The sequence below is a fragment of the Adiantum capillus-veneris genome, chromosome 23 (assembly GCF_014529385.1).
Source record: "Adiantum capillus-veneris isolate H3 chromosome 23, ASM1452938v2, whole genome shotgun sequence".
Classification (NCBI taxonomy): Eukaryota; Viridiplantae; Streptophyta; class Polypodiopsida; order Polypodiales; family Pteridaceae; genus Adiantum; species Adiantum capillus-veneris.
This window is the reverse complement of record NC_140953.1, coordinates 103789197-103809592: the sequence shown is the minus strand read 5'-3', so window position 1 is coordinate 103809592 and position 20396 is coordinate 103789197. Positions and strand designations below refer to the sequence as shown.

The 20396-nt window shown below is 42.1% G+C and overlaps 1 protein-coding gene across 1 annotated transcript; it reads left to right on the top strand.

The window, feature by feature from the left end:
- Nucleotides 1-10068: 10068 nt before the first annotated feature.
- On the top strand, nucleotides 10069-10948 carry LOC147428274 (uncharacterized). Its single transcript, XM_086496823.1, has 2 exons — nucleotides 10069-10825; nucleotides 10884-10948. The coding sequence occupies exons 1-2, from the start codon at nucleotides 10084-10086 to the stop codon at nucleotides 10946-10948; spliced, it is 807 nt and encodes a 268-aa protein (XP_086352949.1). The 5' UTR covers nucleotides 10069-10083.
- The last annotated feature ends 9448 nt before the right edge of the window (nucleotides 10949-20396 follow it).

Below are 20396 nucleotides of genomic sequence, written 5' to 3'. Positions count from 1 at the left end.
CAAAGACACAAATGAGTCTCGGGTTAGAATATTTAAGCATCTCATGAAGCTAGAAGCTAGATCGTGGTACAACACACTCCCAAAAGCAACTAAGGATAAGTGGGAGCTTCTAAAAACTGCTTTTAAGAGGCGTTTTGGGGGAGGTACCACTTCAGAGAAGCTGTGGGACAAGTTGAGAGACTTGAAGCAGGAGGGCATTTTAGAGTATGCCACCTATGAGCTCAAGTTCGTGGATTTGTGGGAACGGTGGGTTGAGTCACTGGCAACAGGAGAAGCTGCACCCGATTTCCTTAAAAAAAGGACCGGTTCAAACATGGCTTATGGTCGCCGCTCAAGGAGAAGGTGAAGGGTAGGTTCTCGGCTATATATGAGCTAGCCGTGGAGATAGCTTGCCTTAAGGACAAGAAAGTGCGGATGAAAGCCAAAGAAACCGAGTCAACAGAAGCAAGAACAATGCGTCAACCATGGAAACCACCACTCCACCTCCACCACCACTGGCTCCTGGGGTAAGAAATGACCAACAAGATATGTTGGCCCACATTACTGATCAATTGTGAATTTGTCTGTCCACTTGATACAGCAAGGAAGGAATCAGGAGAGATATCAGGACCCGGGAAGGGCACGACAACAGAACAAGGAGTATCAGTACTACAACTATCGAGAAGATGGTCACAATATGTACTACTACCCTCAACCGCAACAACCCTATAATGGAGGACGTAGGAGAAACCAACTATCACCCCCTCGAGAGAGAGCACCTCCACCCCAAGCACCAGCCCCACCAACACAAATTCTATGACTACCCCAGGCACCACCAGAAGCACCCATTCCACCTCTTCCACCACCTGATCACACTGTAAGTATCATAGGCTTAGAGGAGAAAGGAAAGGCTATAGTAGTGGATCCACCCAGAGTGAAGGAGAAAGGCAAGGGTAAGGTGAAGGAAACCTTTGTAGAACCATTTGAAACCATGACTATAAAGAGAGCTAGGAGGGAGAAAACTGCACAAGCTGATGATGAGAGAAGCATGAAGGGAGAGACTAGCAAAAGGCCATCAAAACCACGACGAAAAATAGGCATCATCGACTTCCAGTTAGGAGAGAGTTCTAGGCCCTATAATCTCACATTGGATGTGGCAGAGCAAGGAACAAAGATTACATGGCCACAGTTGCTACATCTCGCACCAAAGATAAGGCAGCAATGGTCTAAAATGATAAGTACAAGGCGCTCCAAAGCAAAGGTGACTGGAGCAATTTCAGGTTGCAACATGGTGGACATCCTTCCAGTTGTCAACGTCAACATAAAGGTTAAGAGGGTTGGAAACACCTACATTGATGGTGGCACACAAATATGTGTGATGAGTGAAGCTATGATGCTTTGGCTAGGGATCGAGGTTGATTGGCCTTCTCCATGCAAGCCAAAGATGGCAAACAATGCAAAAGTAAAATGTGCAGGTGTAGTAAGTGCCCTTAAGGTAAAGGCTTCAACACTGAGGTAGAAGTAGATATTTTTTTGATGCCGACTAAGGGGGAGGACTATCCATTGATCATGGGAAGGCCATGGTTGATGGACATGAAGGAAAAGCAGGACTAGAGCACTATTCTTGTACGCATGACTATAAGAAGGGGGAAACAATCTACTACAACATGAGGACCGGCAAGCAGAGATAGATGGAGCTAGAGACATCATCAGATGAAACCACTAGTAAGTCTTCCACTTCTGAGGAGAAGACCACTTCTACCGATGAGAGCGATAGTTCCATCAACGTGATGAGCATTATCATGAAGGATCTACAAAGGGCAAGCATGACTAGCAACCCATCACCAGAAGGTCAAAGCAACAGTGAGGAAAATAAATCACCTGGCCGAGGAGAGGGTAGGTTGAAAAAGTATGTTGTCTATGGAATTAACAAGTGAAGAGAAGGATAAATTTTTGCAAATATTGATGGGATTCCCTGGCCTTTTCATTGACTATGAAAGAATCACAGGTATTATAGCGATGCAACATCACATTAAGTTGAAGGAAGGGGTAAAGCCAATTGTGTAGAAACTACGATGGTCGAGGGTCATAAAAGAAAAGGTGCTCCTTGCCGAGGTAAGGAAGCTACTAGAAGCAGTGTTCATTTATCCTATGGAAAAATCAGAGTGGGTGTTACCCATAGTGGTGATGCCTAAGAAGAATGATAAGTGGAGGGTCTGTGTCGACTACAAACCACTAAATGCAGCCACAAAGAGGGAATATTCCCCTCTCCCTTTCTTTGATGAAATTATGAATGAAGTGGCTGGTTTTCAATGCTACACAATGTGTGATGGGTATTCCGGCTATTTTCAAATACGCATAGCCTTTGAAGATCAACTAAAAACCACTTTCATTACAGCATGGGGTTGTGTTGCTTATAGAGTTATGCCATTTGGTCTCACAAATGCACCTGCCACATTCAAGAGATATGTCATATATGTCTTTCAACCGTTCTTTGGAACATCCATAAGAGTGCTCGTTGATGTTTTTGTATATATAGCCCTCGCATCTCACACTTAGAAAAAATAACTAAGGGTTTAACAAGGCTGCAAAGCCTAGGAGGGTAGTTAAATGTAGACAAGTGCCACATTGGGGAAAGTAGAGTCATTATCTTAGGCCATGAAATTTCAGCTAAAGGTATCAATGTCGATCCAAGTAAGGTGTCCCCACTCATCACACTACCTTCACCAACAACCGCACGCCAACTAGTCTCTTTTCTACAAAAGGTGAGGTACTTGAGTAGATTCATAAATCTACTATCACAACTTGTTCTACCACTACAATAGCTCACACAACGATCGACTTTCACATGAGACAAGGAGAGCGAGCATCACTACAACAAGGTAAAGGAGGTCTTAGCCACCCTACCAACTATCTCACCGCCTAAGTGGGATGAAAAGTTCTATGTCACCTCAAGTGTGGGTGATGACTCCTTGGAGGCAGTGCTACTCCAGAAGGATACAATGACATCTTTCATGAGGCCAATCTACTTCTCCAGCTGCATGATGACAACATCAGAGAAAGGTTTCACCCATGTGGAACACCTAGTCTTGACTCTTAGATTTGCAACTACAAAGTTCCGATCATATTTGTTGCGTAGGAAATTTGTAATCTTAACCATGGATGAAATGTTTCCCTGTGTGGTACAACACCTGGATGTTTCCACTAGGACTACTAAATGGCTAATTTGTTTGCAAGAATTTGACTACACGGTATAGATGGAAAGCAGGACAAGGGCAAGCTTGGGGGGACTCATGACCTACCAACACTTTGAGAAGAAGGTAAAGCAATCTAAAGGGGAGGGAAATCAACCACTTATATATCCAGTGGTGATAGAAAGAGCACACTCTCTCTACTTTGATGGAGTCTACAAGAGAGCATCTGACAAAGCAGCTGCAGGCATAGTGGTCTTTGATGACAAAGGTATTAAGGTATTTTTGCTCTGCCATTTGTTAGAGTCACATTCTAACAATGAAGCTGAGTATGCAACACTAACCAAGGGGCTACAATGGTGCTTCTCACAAGGGTAAAGCACCTTAATGTACTTGGGGATGTTCTACTCTTGGTAAGACAAGTAAATGGAGCATGGACATGTAAGAATCCTAGCTTGAGGACTCACTTAAGAGGTATAAAAACTTTTTTGGGAAAGTTTGAAGTAGTTTAACTACACCACATTCCAAGGGCTCAAAACCATGAAGCCAACACCTTACCAAGCGAAAGACTGTAGGAAATGGTAGTTGGGGCTATAAAGCTAAAGCTCCCTCTATTTCAAGGAAGTGACACCTTACCCAACATAATGCATTTCTTGGAAGCAGGGGAATGTCCACCAGATCTGACAAAAGGGAAAAAGCAATGGCTCACCAAGAAGGCCACAAGGTATCGACTTATCAATGACGGTATGTATTGTAAGGGTAGGACCAAGTACTTAGGAAGGTCCCTCTCTCTAATGAGCCTACTTAGATAATTTCTAGTTCTGATGATGGTATTTGTGGCGGTCACTTTGCCCTAGATATAACAAGCAGGAAAATCTTACAGGTTGGTTTTGTATGGCCTAGCATCAATCGTGATATACACCACTGGTGTAAGACATGTAAGTTGTGTCAACGGGCCGGCACTTGATCACTTATGCGTGAACCACAGACATTTATCCTTTCATATGGGCCATTTGAAAAATGGGGTATAGACGCCATAGAACCATTGCCTCGGGCCAACTCAGGGAAGTTCTACATCATTATGGGAGTCGGCTATATGACTAGATGGGTGGAAGCTACAGCCACAACTAGGATCACAACTGTGGATGTAGCCAAGTTTTTCTATGAGGACATCTGTTTGCAGGTTTGGCACACCATTAGAAATCATCTCGGATAGAGGGCCATGTTTTTGAGTAGACTTGGTAGGGGAGTTAATGCAAAAATTAGACATTACAAGGAGGCACTCCACACCATATTACCCTCAATGTAATGGCCTAGTTGAAAAATTGAATGGAATGATTTGTAAAATCATCACCAAGCAGGTGAACAATCATCCTGGGGATTGGGATAAGTATCTACCTCCAGCTTTGTAGGCCTATCGTACCTCATTTTGAATATCTTTGGGGTTCATCCCATATCATTTGGTGTTTGGTAAAGAGGCAATCTTACCTATTGAGGTGCAACTAGCAAGCCTTAGAATAATGGCGAGCCAGCTTTAGCAACCCAACATGCATTTAAAGAATCACATCCTTGATTTGGAATGACTATAGCTGGACAGAGAGGAGGCAATCAATCATTATGCGGCACATGCAGAACACAGATGGCTTAGTTTGAATCAACATCTGCGGTGCAAAGATTTAAAGAAGTGGCATATTGGTGCTCTGCTATGACAATCGCTTCAACAAACACAAGGACAAGAAGTTTCTACTTCGATGGGAAGGTCCTTGCATCATCAAGAAGAAATATGCCAATAAAAATGACCAAATCATGGAAGTGGATGGTAAGCTTCATAAGACCAGATTCAATGGATGGTGGATTAAACCCTATTTTCTACGATTTGATCAAGCTCCACCTATCGACATTCTAGACAAGGATACACCATCAACCTCCACCTTAGATGACAATGACCAAACAAATGAGTTAGAGGCAAAAATGCCCTAACCTTTAGGGGGAGGGCTAATGACACAGTTTAGCCGCACCGCACTCGAGCTCACCCAGAGGTTGCTGATCATGGCTGGCCTTGAAAGCCAAGGCCACAGGAACCGACCCCATTCAGGGAGCATAAAATAAACAAAACATTTTTTTTTTCTTTCTTTTCTTGCCTGTTGCTGCTGCCACCCTACCCTCGCTTTGACCTTGCACCCACATTGGGCTGCCCCTCGCCTTGGCACCAAAGGACAAGCTCTCTCTCTCTCTCTCTCTCTCTCTCTCTCTCTCTCTTGCTTGGTTCCGCTTACCCAACTCACGCTGTCCCTCTCTCTCCTTTTCTGTGTCGGCAACAGTCCAATAAGGAAATCATATCTCTCTCTCTCTCTCTCTCTCTCTCTCTCTCTCTCTCCAATGGATAGTAGGTCGGACAAGTGGTGGATCTCTGCCCCATACTATCCATGGAAATGATATCTCTCTCTCTCTCTCTCTCTCTCTCTCTCTCTCCAATGGATAGTAGGTTGGACAAGTGGTGGACCTCTGCCCCATACTATCCATGGTAATAAACATAGTAGTTACACTCCATTCACACATTGACCTTCAAATAATAGAGATAGCTTCTTTAAATAGAGCTAGCTTGAAACTACCTTGTGTTAAAGCCTCCATGACACAATGGATAGTAGGTTGGACACATGGTGGACCTCTTCCCCAAACCATCCATGATTAGTAAACAAAGTAGCTACACTCCATTCACACATTTATCTTGAAATAATAGAGATAACTTATTTCAATGGAGCTACCTTGAACAGGTGGTGGACCTTCAAAAAAACTTGGGCTAAAACCCCCATAACACAATGGATAGTAGGTTGGACAAGTGGTGGACCTCTATCCCAAACCATCCATGTGATGAGACTAGAGATAGGACTATTCAATAGAGCTAGCTTGGATAGGTGGTGAACCTTCAAACAACCTTGAGCTAAAACCTCCATAACACAATAGATAGTAGGTTGAACAAGTGGTGGACCTCTGCCCCAAAACATTCGTGGTAGTAAAAAAAGTAGCTACACTCCATTCACACATTGATCTTCAAACAATAGAGATAGCTTCTTTCAAAGACCTAGCTTGGATAGGTGGTGGACCTTCAAACAATCTTGGGCTAAAACCTCCATAACACAATGGATAGTAGGTTGGACAAGTGGTGAACCTTCAAACAACCTTGAGCTAAAACCTCCATAACACAATAGATAGTAGGTTGAACAAGTGGTGGACCTCTGCCCCAAAACATTCGTGGTAGTAAAAAAAGTAGCTACACTCCATTCACACATTGATCTTCAAACAATAGAGATAGCTTCTTTCAAAGACCTAGCTTGGATAGGTGGTGGACCTTCAAACAATCTTGGGCTAAAACCTCCATAACACAATGGATAGTAGGTTGGACAAGTGGTGGACCTTTGCTCCAAACCATCGCTGGTAGTAAACAAAGTAGCTACAGTCCATTCACACACTGACTTTGAAACAATAGAGATAGCTTTGTTCAATAGATCTAGCTTGGATAGGTGGTGGACCTTCAAACCAACCTGGGCTAGAAACTGTAGAACACAATGGAAAGTAGGACAAGTGGTGGACCTCTGCCCCAAACTACCCATGGTAGTAAACATAGTAGCTACACTCCATTCACAAATTGACCATCAAACAATAGAGATAGCTTTGTTCAATAGATCTAGCTTGGATAGGTGGTGGACCTTCAAACCAACCTGGTCTAAAACCTGTAGAGCACAATGGAAAGTAGGACAAGTGGTGGACCTCTGCCCCAAACCATCCATGGTAGTAAACATAGTAGCTACACTCCATTCACAATTGACCATCAAACAATAGAGATAGCTTTTTTCAATAGAGCTAGCTTAGAGGGCGCTCTCACTAAACGAGCGATGAAAATCGAGCAAGGGAGTAAAAGCGAGCAAAAAAAAAGGAAGGGATACTATACAATGACCACATTATAATTGTTTGTTGAAATTTTTTTCTTCGTTAAAACCGTATCTTATGTGAAATTGTTATTATTGTACAAGGTCGTAAATTGCAAACCTAAGGGAATTTTGACTTCATAATATACTTTTTTTTTTTTGCAAAACTCACATTTGTGAGTGATTGTGTTAGAATGACACTGACAAATATACAAATCAGTCTCAAGCTCATGTAGAGCCTTGAGGGGCAAATGATTACATCAATAACATACTATTACCAAAAGTCCAATCCTTTACGCAGCAGGGCTCGAGCAGATGGCGAGGGACGCCCTAAGCCAATCACCTGAGTTTTTCATTTTATCAATCACATATATTAACTCCTTAAAGTTCTTGTATAATCTCTGAGAAGCTAGCCATAGAGAGGTCGCTATCAAAAACACGGCAGTTCCTGGCCTTCTAGATATTAGTAAAGAAACAGTATCTGATAGTTCGAGTACAGATTAGAAGCGCAGGACTTCAAAATTGTTTCCCACCAATGCATAGAGCCTTCTTGAAAAACCCTATCTTACACGTTCTTTGTATCCATTTGCACACCTTCCCTGCAAGGCCTCTTTTTGACGGGCATTTTATGAGCAGGTGGACTTCATAATATACTATGTCATATTTATGTACTACATGAGTGGTTTTCTCTATCCACATAATCTATAAAAATTTTCCATGAATAGAGGATTGTGTTTGTCTTGACACACTTCTAGTACCATAGTTCTTATTGTGGAACATAACTACTGGTTGAAACACATTTGTGTGAAGCATTTTTAGGGTTTTTCATATCTATTTACATGTGTAAAATTGTGTCTCACACCGTTCTTTTGATAATAAACACATGTACTACCTCATCATGATATTTAAAGGGATAACTTCCAAAAGCTTGCTGAAATGGTGTGATGAGAAAGGTTCTATATATTCTGTTAGAGGCCTATATTTACCCAATACAAATGCTAGTTGTGGCTCGTTTCTCACTAGTCTCATTCTAATTTCTCTTAGTTTAATGTAATATTTGTACTAGTAGAGCCATCATTCTCCTTACTATACCAACCATGATCTTCAAGTCCCTTAAAAATGGAAAAATGGAGTCCATAATTAATAACATTGAGATCTTTCTTAGCTACCAAAGTTGTATGAAATTTTATAGCATAATAGTATACTGAAGTTATTTATGTCAATCCTACAAATGCTGCAAGATTGTTACTCAAGTTAGAAAATTTTTAAAATCCTATTGGAACTATCAAAGAAAATTATACATAGCTCAACATAACCTTGAGTTGAAATGAGCCGGCTGAGAGCATAGAGAAAAGAAAAATGTTGTTCAAAAAATTGGAAAAGGTTTTTGATATATTTTCTTGTGATATTCTTTTAAAAAAATCAATTACAAAGAAAACTCAGAATGTATACTTGATTAGAGCCGACTTCCCCATTGGACTAGTAAGTACTCTGTGAAGGGGATTTGCTTGTTAATAGTAGTAGAGTTGCTAATATGCAATTCTTTGAACAATCATAGCCGAAATTGTATGCATTTTTGGTAGTCCACGTAGAGCCCTTCTTGTCTTTACCATGTCTACAATGTTGAATTTAAATGTATATTCTACTGATGTAGAATATGCTACATTGAGAGAAATGGGTGTATATATAAAGAGGGACCTAGTTAAGGAGAGTAAAGAGGGGTTTTCTGAAGATGCTTTCGTGAAGCAATTATACTACAAGCCTTTATGGGCACATCATTTAAAGACCCATATCATCATTTGACGTGCTGATGATACAGCTTCAAATGACACAACATTATGTGCGGTTGAAGTTTTGAACCCATGCCCACTCAGAGCCATAAAACTTTATTTTTTGCCACCGCAAGTTGCTCCAGGGCTGGCAATTAGCCTCACAACGCTGCATCAATCTTTAATAACCCGGCTGCCCACTCTCGCCCCACGTCACACGGCCCAAAACACTGCTAGCACCGCACCCTCCAAGACTATTCCCCCCTGTTGGTGCAGACGAACCTGCCTTCCGACGTGGGCTGCCCATCCTCCAAATGCCTAACAAGCACCCACGTTGCATTATAATCATTCACGCTCATTGCAACAAACAATAGGATTCATAGCTACGTTTTGAAACGGAACAAGGAGATTCACAAAGGTCTGGACTCAAGGATTTTCAAAACGCAAGAAGGAGAAGTGTGGTGACCAAAGGCTCTTCACCAGCATAAAAACTCTTGCATTTGGAAATGCAAGTCACAACAGTACGGTGATGCACTTGAGGCTTGTCACAGTAGATCCTTCAATGCAACAAACAATAGGAATTAAAGCTAAGTTTTGCAATAGAACAAGCATATTCACCAAGGTATGAAACTCAAGCATTTCGAAATGTAACAAGGAGAGGTGTGGTCACCCGGGCTCCTCACCAACGTCTAAACTCTTGCGTTTGGAAACGCAAGTCAAAGTAGTACGGCAATGGACTTGAGAATTCTTACAGTAGGACCATAGAGCAAGGTAGGTGAATGGATGATCAGCAATAGGTATGGTATTCACCTAGGTATTATTGGCAAATAAACAAATACGTAACTTCAGATTAACAATTATAAATGTGAATCGTCACATGATGACCGAGGGGTCGTCTATTGTACATATGAACCAACGTGCACCTTAATAAAACATAACCGTTCGTACCAGCTTCTGGTGTTACTGTCTGTGTACTCTCTCTCTCTCTCCCTTTGTGTTCTATACAGTAGCTGTCTACATGGTATCATTCGCTGACAACTACTAATCCTCTAGAGTACTAGCGCCCTCACGCTTCTCCCTGCACGCTCTGATTCTTGGTTTGATCCGGACTCATCAAGAAGCATGGATGCAGCGAGCACTTCATCCACCGTGTCCAAATTCTACTAGATCGAAAAGCTTCAGGGCTCGAATTACCTTCCCTGGAGCCTTAGAATAAAGATGGTCCTGGAAAAGGCTGGAAACTGGGGTGTAACAAATGGTGCTGAACCTGACCCTGCACAACAACCTGTTGCTGCTGGTGCAGCACCACCTACTGCGGATGAAATTGCAGCCTGGAAAAAGAAAGACCTCGAAGCCCAAACAGAAATTGTGCTGCATCTTGGTGATCGCCAACTCCAATTGGTTAGAACGTTGGAAACTGCTGAGGAGATGTGGACATTTTTGAAGACACAGTACCAACAGACAAATGTCGTATCCCGAGTTCTCCTGCACAAGCAACTGAATGAGATCCAAATGGAATCCTATGCCACGACTGAGGCTTTTCTTGAAGCATGGCAGGCTGCGAATGACAACCTTTTAATTGCTGGACTCACCCTCCCCGAGGAGGTTCAAGTAAATGTGCTGTTGAATGCTTTACCTGATTCATGGCAGTGTTTCGTTTCTCAACATTCTAATACACCTAATTTGAAGCTAATAACTCTGCTGGCTAATATAAGAAAGGAAGATCAAATTCGAAATCGGCGGACCAATACACTGTTGACACCTTCCAGCACATCTTCCACCACTCCCCTAGCTATGCTTGCAGGAGGTTCTAGAACACACACTCGTTTCCGACCTAGACAATTTCTATCCCGTCAATCTCACTTGCTTAGGCAATCTAGTTCAAATCCAGGATCTTCCTTCTCTAGACAATCAGGACCAACCTTTAGTCAAACACCTTACACTCCTCGCTTTCGTAACAGTTTTAGATCTTCCACCTCTGCTTTAGTTGTACCCACATGTAATTTTTGTCATCGTAGAGATCATACAGAGCGTCAATGCCGCACAAAGAGGCGTCAACTTCGCTCTTCCAACACTCGGATGAATGCAAACATAGCCTATGGGACTGATGACCTGAGTGAAGATGTAAACACAATGCATCTCTATGCTGCCATTTCCACTTCCACTTCTCATGCTGAGGACTGGTACCTTGATACTGGTGCTACACATCATATGACAGGAACACAAGCCTGGCTGCATGATTACCAACCTGTCACCTCTTCATTGGAGGTTCGACTTGGTGATGACGCTCTCTATAACGCTGCCGGAAAAGGATCCCTCCATTTGAGGCTACCAAATGGCACCACTACTATGGTCCCTGACATCTATTATGTTCCCGGCTTAACAAAGAACCTTCTCTCGATTAATGAGCTGACCAGCCATGGTACTAGTGTGGAGTTCCAATATAATTATTGTGTCATCAAGATGCCTTGTAGTTCTGGTGTTCCAACAAACTTAATCTGTTCCAAACGGGGCAAGTTATACCCTCTTGGCCTTGAGGTGATACCGCCAAGCATGGAAGCTTATTCAGCCCATGGCTCTCAGGATGAGGAGACCTTATTGTGGCATTACCGCTTGGGACATCCTCATGTCCAAGCGATGCGTACTATCCAGACTCATGGGATGGTTACAGGGTTTACACCTACCTTGAGCCGCATTTCTTTATGCGAAGCATGCATCTTTGGCAAGATGACACAGACCAAATTCCCAAGGTCCACAAGTAAGACCAAAGACCTCTTGGAGCTGGTCCACTCAGATCTGTGTGGCCCTATGCCTACAATCTCTCTTACAGGCTCTTCATACATCCTTACTTTTATTGATGATTGGTCGAAGTACACGGTGCTGTACTTCCTCAAGCAGAAATCTGAAGTGCTTACTCATTTTCAGCACTACAAGACATTTGTGGAACGCCAATTAAATAAGTCCCTTCGTAATCTCCGCACAGATAATGGCGGTGAGTATGTTTCCAATGCTTTCAAGGACTATTGTATGCAAGAGGGCATCTTTCATCAGCTTACGGTGCCCTACTCTCCTCAACAAAACGGCGTGGCTGAACGAAAAAATCGCACCTTGCTGAATGCGGTGCGTGCCATGATCCTCACTGCTGGTGTCTCCCAATCCTTTTGGGAAGAAGCTGCTGCTACAGCTTGCTATATACAAAATCGGCTGCCTACACACACTCTTCCAAACAAAACTCCTTATGAACTATGGGCTGGCGAGAAACCCAATATCTCGCATCTACGCATATTTGGGTCACCTTGCTATACTCTCATCCCAGCAGACAAGCGTGATAAGCTCTCTTCTCATGCCAAGAGAGGAATTCTCGTTGGCTATGGTGATCGTTCTGGAATCAAAGGATATCGGGTCTATCATCCTACGACTCGTACCTTCTCCTTTAGTCGTGATCTCTTCTTTCAAGAGCATGCGCTGATCGCGACTCCTTCCTCTACTACTGAGCCTTCCTCGAGCTCCATTTCTGCAAATATTTCAGCTTCTTCCAACACTACGGCAGGTTCTGGCCCTTCTTGGGAAGTTCTTGAAATGATGACCAGCAATACACCTAATGCTCCTGCTGCACCTGCTGCTCCTCCACCTCCTCCACCTCCTCCACCTCCTTTGGCTCCTCCTGTTGGTCCACAACCTGTCACACCATCTCCTCGCGAAGTGGTCTCCCCTGTTCTCTTGTCTCCTACCGCAAGCCTACTCACACCATCTAGTCCCATCACACACACATCTCACATGTTAAATTCTAGTCCTGTTGCTCCCTTGCATCATAAATCTCACCTAGTCCATCATACCACCACCGCGAGAGTTCCTCGCAACCCCTTCACCCGCCTTCTTTATGAAAGCCCTGTGTTTCAACCTTCCAATAACCCCAGCTCTTCATGAGTTAACCATTATGCTCGAGGTGTGGGAAGTTCTCCCTCAACCTCTACCACCTCCACTGAGTCTCCTCCAGCAAAGACTCGCAGTTTGTCTGATATACTTGGTCGCCTTAATGTTGCTCTGGCTGAGCCCTCTAGTCTTCCTTCAGAACCCGATGATTATGCTCTTCCTCTTGATGGCACTATTAGTGTTGCTGCTGCTCTTGGCTCACGTGATGCTCACCTTTGGCGTGCTGCCATGGAGGCTGAGATGGCCTCTCTCCGACATAACAATACATGGGTATTGGTTCCACTTCCACGGAATCGCAAACCCATTACTTGTAAGTGGCTTCTTCGGCGTAAATATCGTCCTGATGGCTCAATTGAGCGCTATAAAGCACGCCTTGTTGCTCGCGGTTTCTCTCAAGAACCTGGCGTGGACTACTTTGAGACCTTCTCTCCTACACTTCGTCTCGCATCTTTGCGAACTCTATTGGCTGTTGGAGTCCAGTATGACTTGGAAATGCACCAAATGGATGTTGAAACAGCCTTTCTAAATGGTGAACTAGAAGAAGCAATATATATGGTTCAAGCTCCCTACTTTGTCCATCCGGACTATTCTGAGTATGTTTGCCTACTCCTTCGTGCCTTGTATGGCCTAAAGCAATCTCCTCGCCAATGGAATGCACGATTTCACTCCTTTATGCAATCCATTCACTTTCGGCGGCTCCAAACTGATGTTTCAGTCTACATTCGACGGCGTGGATCCCAGTTTGTCATCTTGGCTCTCTATGTGGATGACATCTTCTTGTTAGCAACATCTATCCCTTTGCTACAACAAATAAAATCAGAATTGACTGCTACATTTCGCATGAGTGATGGGGGGGAATTGAGTTATATTCTAGGCATGCAAATACTTAGGCATCGCCCAACACGCACACTGCATCTCACTCAAGCAAAATTCGCAGAAGGCATTGTAAAGAAGTTTAATACTAATTTGCACAAGCTTTGCTGGACACCACTACCATTGATGCGATATGAAAAATATACATTGCTAGAGACTAATACAATATTATGGAAGCATGATCCACTTGCTAATTTATATCGCAGCATTCTAGGTAGTATACGCTATCTAGTCTCATGCACTCGCCCTGATTTAGCTTTTGCTGCTTGTATGCTTTCACGGTATATGCATTCTCCACGACATGAGCACCTAGTACTAGCTAACCGCCTACTTGAATACATTAATACTACACGAAATATGGGTATTATCTTTCGAAGGGAAAATACAACAGGTGGTCTTCAAGTTATTGGTTACACAGATGCTGACTGGGCCACAGATCAGAAATCACGGCATTCGGTTGGTGGTTTTGATTTCACCCTTTCAGGAGGCGCCATATCATGGAGAAGTAAACGGCAAGCAACCATCTCTCTCTCAAGCACTGAGTCAGAGTATAAAGCAGCATCTGAAGCTACAAAAGAAGCTTTATGGATCAACAATCTCCTAATTGAACTTGGTTTTAATGTTCACCTTCCTATGGTTTTATATTCAGATTCTATGTCTGCCATAGAGTCATCTAAAAAGGCAAGGCAATCAGACAAGCTTAAACACATTGATATTGCTAATCATTTTGTGCGAGAACAGGTTGAAGCTCGAAAGATAGCTCTACTATACAAGCCTTCTAAAGATAATGCTGCTGACATGTTCACTAAAAGCTTGAGCTCTGTGCAACTGTTCAAGTGTGTAGAGACAATCGGAATGGAGTTTGGAGACAGCTAACATATTTGTTTATGGGGGGGTATTGGCAAATAAACAAATACGTAACTTCAGATTAACAATTATAAATGTGAATCGTCACATGATGACCGAGGGGTCGTCTATTGTACATATGAACCAACGTGCACCTTAATAAAACATAACCGTTCGTACCTGCTTCTGGTGTTACTGTCTGTGTACTCTCTCTCTCTCTCCCTTTGTGTTCTATACAGTAGCTGTCTACAGGTATAAGCTCAAGGTGGTGTGAGGTATAAGCTCAAGGCGGTGAATGGATGAGCTTATACCTTGAGCAAGGTAGGTGAATGGATGATCATCAATAGGTATGGAATTCACCAAGGTCTAAGCTCAAGTGTTTCGAAACGCAACGAGGAGAGGTGCGACCGGAGCTCTTCACCAGCATATAAACTCTTGCGTTTGGAAACGCAAGTCAGATTAGGTCGATGAACTTTGATGCTTATTAAAGTAGGAGCACAGAGCAAGGTGGCGAATGGATGATCAACATTTGGTACGGTATTCACCTGCAGGTTATAAACTCAATCAACTATTGGTACGATATTCACCTGCAGGTTATAAACTCAATCATGCAACAACGAGAGGTACGGTGACGCAGACTTTTCATTTGCATTTCGAAACACAAGTCACAGGAGTACGGTCATGATCTTTTCTTTACGGTAGGAGCTCGAAGCAAGGCGGCGAATGGAGTAGAAGACGCTTCTCGCTAGCACAAGAAATATATATATATATTGCAGGACGAAATTAGGAGAGAAAGCGAAACGAGTTATGCTCCCATTACGTTGTGCACGAGCGAAAGATGGCCTCCTAGCCTAATGTTGAAAGATACTCGTCACCAATCCTTGTGGCCGGCTCCATACTAGCATATTGAAGTCTTGCTCGATCTGGCTTTGCATTAAAGATGAAGTGTTTCCAAATAGACACCAAGGTCAAGGATGTGTGATAAGCCCTGATTAAGACGTTCAGCATTTCAAATCAAGACTTATCCATGGGGTCTATGAAGAGGATATATGGTTGGTCATTGGACCCATGCTTTTCACCTTCACTTGATCTAAGTCTCTTTTTTTTTTTGTAGGCCATCCACTCTTTCACCAAGATAGTGTTTGGGAAAATCTCTTTTCCTAAGTGACCAGGTTTCCTCCCCTTGTAAAGATGCAAACCGGAAATACTATTAGAAATTTCTAAATTTGTAGGATTCTTGAACTATTTTCTTGTACATTTTCCAGTCTTTTTCCCCTAAGTTTACCATTGTTTGCAATTGGCTAATCTTCATTTCCAGCTACCTCAAGGCTAAGCTGAGGCACACGTTTCTTGAACACGTCATGCAAGATGGGAGATACGTGGCATTGGAATTTCATCTTGGACGAGCAAGTCATGCTTGGAAAACTTACTAATTTCTTCAAAAATTAACTACATAAAGTCTATCCTACATACTCAAGGGAGATCCTACGTCATAGCAGGATCCAACAACCTCGAGAGAGAGAGAGAGAGAGAGAGAGAGAGAGAGAGAGAGAGAGAGAGAGAGAGCATTTATTTTATAGGGTATATTGTACACTAGTAAGCTTTATTTTATCTAGCCTTTGAATTTGCAGTTAGATTTCAATCCACACGTAAGTTCCTATCTAACATACATCCAAGCTAGCACATCTTGCCTAGTGCAATTAAGGGAATGTTGAACCCCCCACAAAGAAGATGCACAACTTTTAGTTGAAACTACTCAGAAGCGAAAGTAACAGGTAGCAACTTGAGAAGAAAATATAATTAATCATTTGAATCTCAAGATTTAAAAATCAAAAGCCAAACGAAAATATACACTATGTATGAAACTACTCAGATTCAAGCCAAGCAAAAGTAACTGGTAGCAACTTGAGAAAAAAATATACTTATTCATTTGAATCTCAAGATTTAAAAAAGAAAAGACAAACAAAAATATACACTATGGAGTCATACACTTAATATTCTATGGCCTTCCACATTAGAAGTGCATGTTGCTATTGGTACTCAATCTATTGGTTCTGGCAGGTTCTTCACTAGCGGTTGGGAGCATGATTGCTTCAGGTGGTAGCCGGAGTCTCATGGTGTCACCCTTATCACCCTTTCGCTATGGAGGCTCGGACTCCACCCTTTTGCAATAGTAAGCTCTCCTTTTTTCCCTTTGCCTAGTAGACATTCTTGGCCTTGTTGTGATGGCCTGGCTCCTCTATATAGCTGACCTACTTGATGTTTGGTGTGATTCTCTACCTTGGTGGGGATGGTGGCCTGGCTCGGGTGAGCAGGTCTAGTGTTGTAAATTTTTTGATGATTATATAATATACCCACTCACAAATTGTGGGTTTTGCAAAAAGAAAAAAGGAAAAAAAAAGTGCATATTGCTATTATATGGCCCACGTGGTAGACCTCTAATACGGTGTATAAAAATAGAAAACTAAGAGGCCTTGGGTTTCCTACACTTTCCATTTACAAAAAGGCTCCATAACTCACTGATGCCCAATTGAAGATTATTCGAAAGAAACCTATGCAAGTAGATAGTACCAATATTTTCATTCGATGGAATCTATTAAAGAGATCCCTTGGGCACTCGAAAGTGAAAGGGGAGTTTGAGTTGGAATGAAAGTTCTCCTTTGATGTCCAATTAAACTTAAAAGGTAAAAATGTTATTTTCGTTTAACTACTGGGGAGAGGAAGGAAAGTAAAAGGGAAGGGTGAGGGATCAGAAGAAAGGAAAGGGAGAGGGGGACGCGGGTGAGTCTTTTTTCTTATATATATGTTTAAAGCCACCATAGACTTGTAGCCTAGTGGTTTAGCTTGACCCTCGTTGCTTCAACGTGATGAGTTCAAATAATGAAAGTTGAAATTGTGAGTGGTTTTGTGTATCCTTTGAAATGGAGAGTGGGTGGAGTATCTTGTGGAGATTCCATATAAAGAATTGAGAATTTCCTTAAGTGGATACTCTAGCAATTTTTGTAACTTGTTTGGTTCCATATATGCAAAGAAAGCTCCATCTCCAAAAATTGTTTCATAGAGATACGATGACATTATGCCTGCAGAGCAAATAAAGAATGTGATCACAAAGAACAAATTTGACTCTCTATATCCAAACACAAATATGGTACCCACAATCAAAGGAAGCTCTCTATGTTTGAGTTTTTTGGTTTGGGAGGGAGGGAGAGAGAGAGAGAGAGAGAGAGAGAGAGAGAGGGAGAGAATTGATTTATTATCAAAGAGGACACAATATAGGTTTGATTGACGTAAAAAACATGAAGAAATAGAAATATTACATTACTTATTGGGATCGGTAGGTACAAGAGACGTCGCTTTCTTTCATGAATTAGAGGAGGGTAAACAACAATAAGACAATTCAATTATTAATCCTAAAACATGAAGTCAAAGTTTTAACCCACATCAATTGTGATCATAGGATGCTTTAAATCTCGGGAGGTTTACCACTAAGTACCCGCTATATAGCGTGCGTTCATGGGGTATTAAAAAATCCCTCTTTTAACACGTTTGAATGAATAAAACGACCCCTTATTCTAGGATTTTTTCCAAAATTGAATAAAATATCCTTATTTTAATGTATCTCTGTTAAATTACCTAAAATTTTTGCATTTTAAACCCCCTCCTTTCGAACTCAGGTTATACATTAACTTGATTACATAGTGCACCCCTCAATCTTTAAATTGAGCTCACGAGTCACTAATTCATATAGTTTATTTTAGATCAACAATATTGAGGGCAAATCTCACCATTAAAAGTTTAGATTATACTCGATTTTTCCCTTGCTCGATTTTTTCTGCTCATTACCTGCTCGTTAAATGATATGACCCTAGCTTAGACAGGTGGTGGACCTTCAAACCACCTTGGACTTAAACCTCCATAACACAATGGATAGTAGGTTGGACAAGTGGTGGATCTTTACCCCAAACTATCCATGGTAGTAAACATAGTAGCTACACTCCATTCACACATTGACCTTCAAACAATATAGATAGCTTCTTTCAATAGATCTAGCTTGGGTAGGTTATGGACCTTCAAACCGCCTTGGGCTAAAACCTCCATAACACAATGGATAGTAGGTTGGACAAATGTTGGATCTCTAACCGAAACCATCCACGCTATCAGAGTAGAGATATGATTATTCAATAGAGGGAGCTTGGACATGTGGTTGACGTTCAAGCCACATAGGGCTATAACCTGCATAATGCAATGGTTAGTAGGTTGGATAGGTGATGGTCCATTACCCAAACCATCCATGGTACTAAACATAGTAGTTACACTCCATTCACACATTCACCTTCAAACAATAGAGATAGCTTCTTTTAATAGAGCTAGCTTGGACAGGTGGTGGACCTTCAAACAACCTTGGCTTAAAACCTGCATAACACAATGGTTAGTAGGTTGGCCAAGTGGTGAACCTCTATCCCAAACCATCCTTGGTAGTAAACATATTAGACACTCCATTCACACATTGACCTTCAAACAATACAATAGAGATAGCTTCTTTTAATAGAGCTAGCTTGGACAGGTGGTGGACCTTCAAACAACCTTGGCTTAAAACCTGCATAACACAATGGTTAGTAGGTTGGACAAGTGGTGAACCTCTATCCCAAACCATCCTTGGTAGTAAACATATTAGACACTCCATTCACACATTGACCTTCAAACAATAGAGATAGATGCTTTCAATAGATCTAGCTTGGACATGACCTTCAAAGAATAGAGATAGATTCTTTCAATACATCTAGCTTGGAGAGGTGGTGGACCTTCAAACCACCTTGGGCTAAAACCTTTATAACACAAGAAATAGTAAATTGGGCAAGTGATTGACCTCTACCCAGGACCATCCACGCTATTAGAGTAGAGATAAGATTATGAAATAGAGCTAGATTTGACAGGTGGTGGACCTTCAAACCACCTTGGGCTAAAACCTCCATAACACAATGGTTAGTAGGTTGGACAAGTGATGGACCTCTGTCCCAAAACCTCCATGGTAGTAAACATAGTAGCTACACTCCATGCACACATTGATCTTCAAACAAAAGAGATAGCTTCTTTCAATAGATCAAACTTGGACAGGTGGCGAACCTTCAAACCACCTTGGGCTAAAACCTCAATAACACAATGGATAGTAGGTTGGAAAAGTGTTGGACCTCTACCCCAAACCATGAACATGATCATACTAGAGATATGACTATTCAATAGAGCTAGCTTGGACAGGTGGTGGACCTTGAAACCATCTTAGGCTAAAACCTCCTTAAAAAAATGGTTAGTAGGTTGGACAAGTTGTGGACCTCTATCTCAAACCATCCATGGTAGTAAACATATTAGTTACAATCCATTCACAGACTGACCTTCAAACCACCTAGGGCTAAAAACTCCTTAACACAATGGATAATAGGTTGGACAAGTGGTGGACCTCTACCCTAAACCATCCATGGTAGCACACATAGTAGATACACTCCATGCACACATTGACCTTCAAACAATAGAGATAGCTTGTTTCAATAGGGATAGCTTGGACAGGTGGTGGACCTTCAAACCACCTTGGGCTAAAAACTTTATAACACAAGGGATAGTAGGTTGGACAAGTGGTGAACCTCTACCCCAGACTAGCCATGGTAGTAAACATGGTATCTACACTCCATTCAGGCATTGATCTTCAAAAAATAGAGATAGGACTATTGAATAGTGCTAGCTTGGACAGGTGGTGGACCTGCAAACCACCTTGGGCTAAACCCACCATAACACAAGGGATAGTAGGCTGGACAAGTGGTGGACCTATGTCCCAAACCATCCATGGTAATAGAGATAGTATTTACACTCCATTCACACATTGACCT

What these genes read in the sequence shown, in the direction of transcription:
- LOC147428274 (XM_086496823.1), top strand. Translation starts at nt 10,084, where the DNA reads ATGGTCCTGGAAAAGGCTGGAAACTGGGGTGTAACAAATGGTGCTGAA. An exon ending in CACTCCTCGCTTTCGTAACA is followed by an intron (nt 10,826 to 10,883) that starts GTTTTAGATCTT and finishes TTGTCATCGTAG; the next exon opens with AGATCATACAGAGCGTCAAT.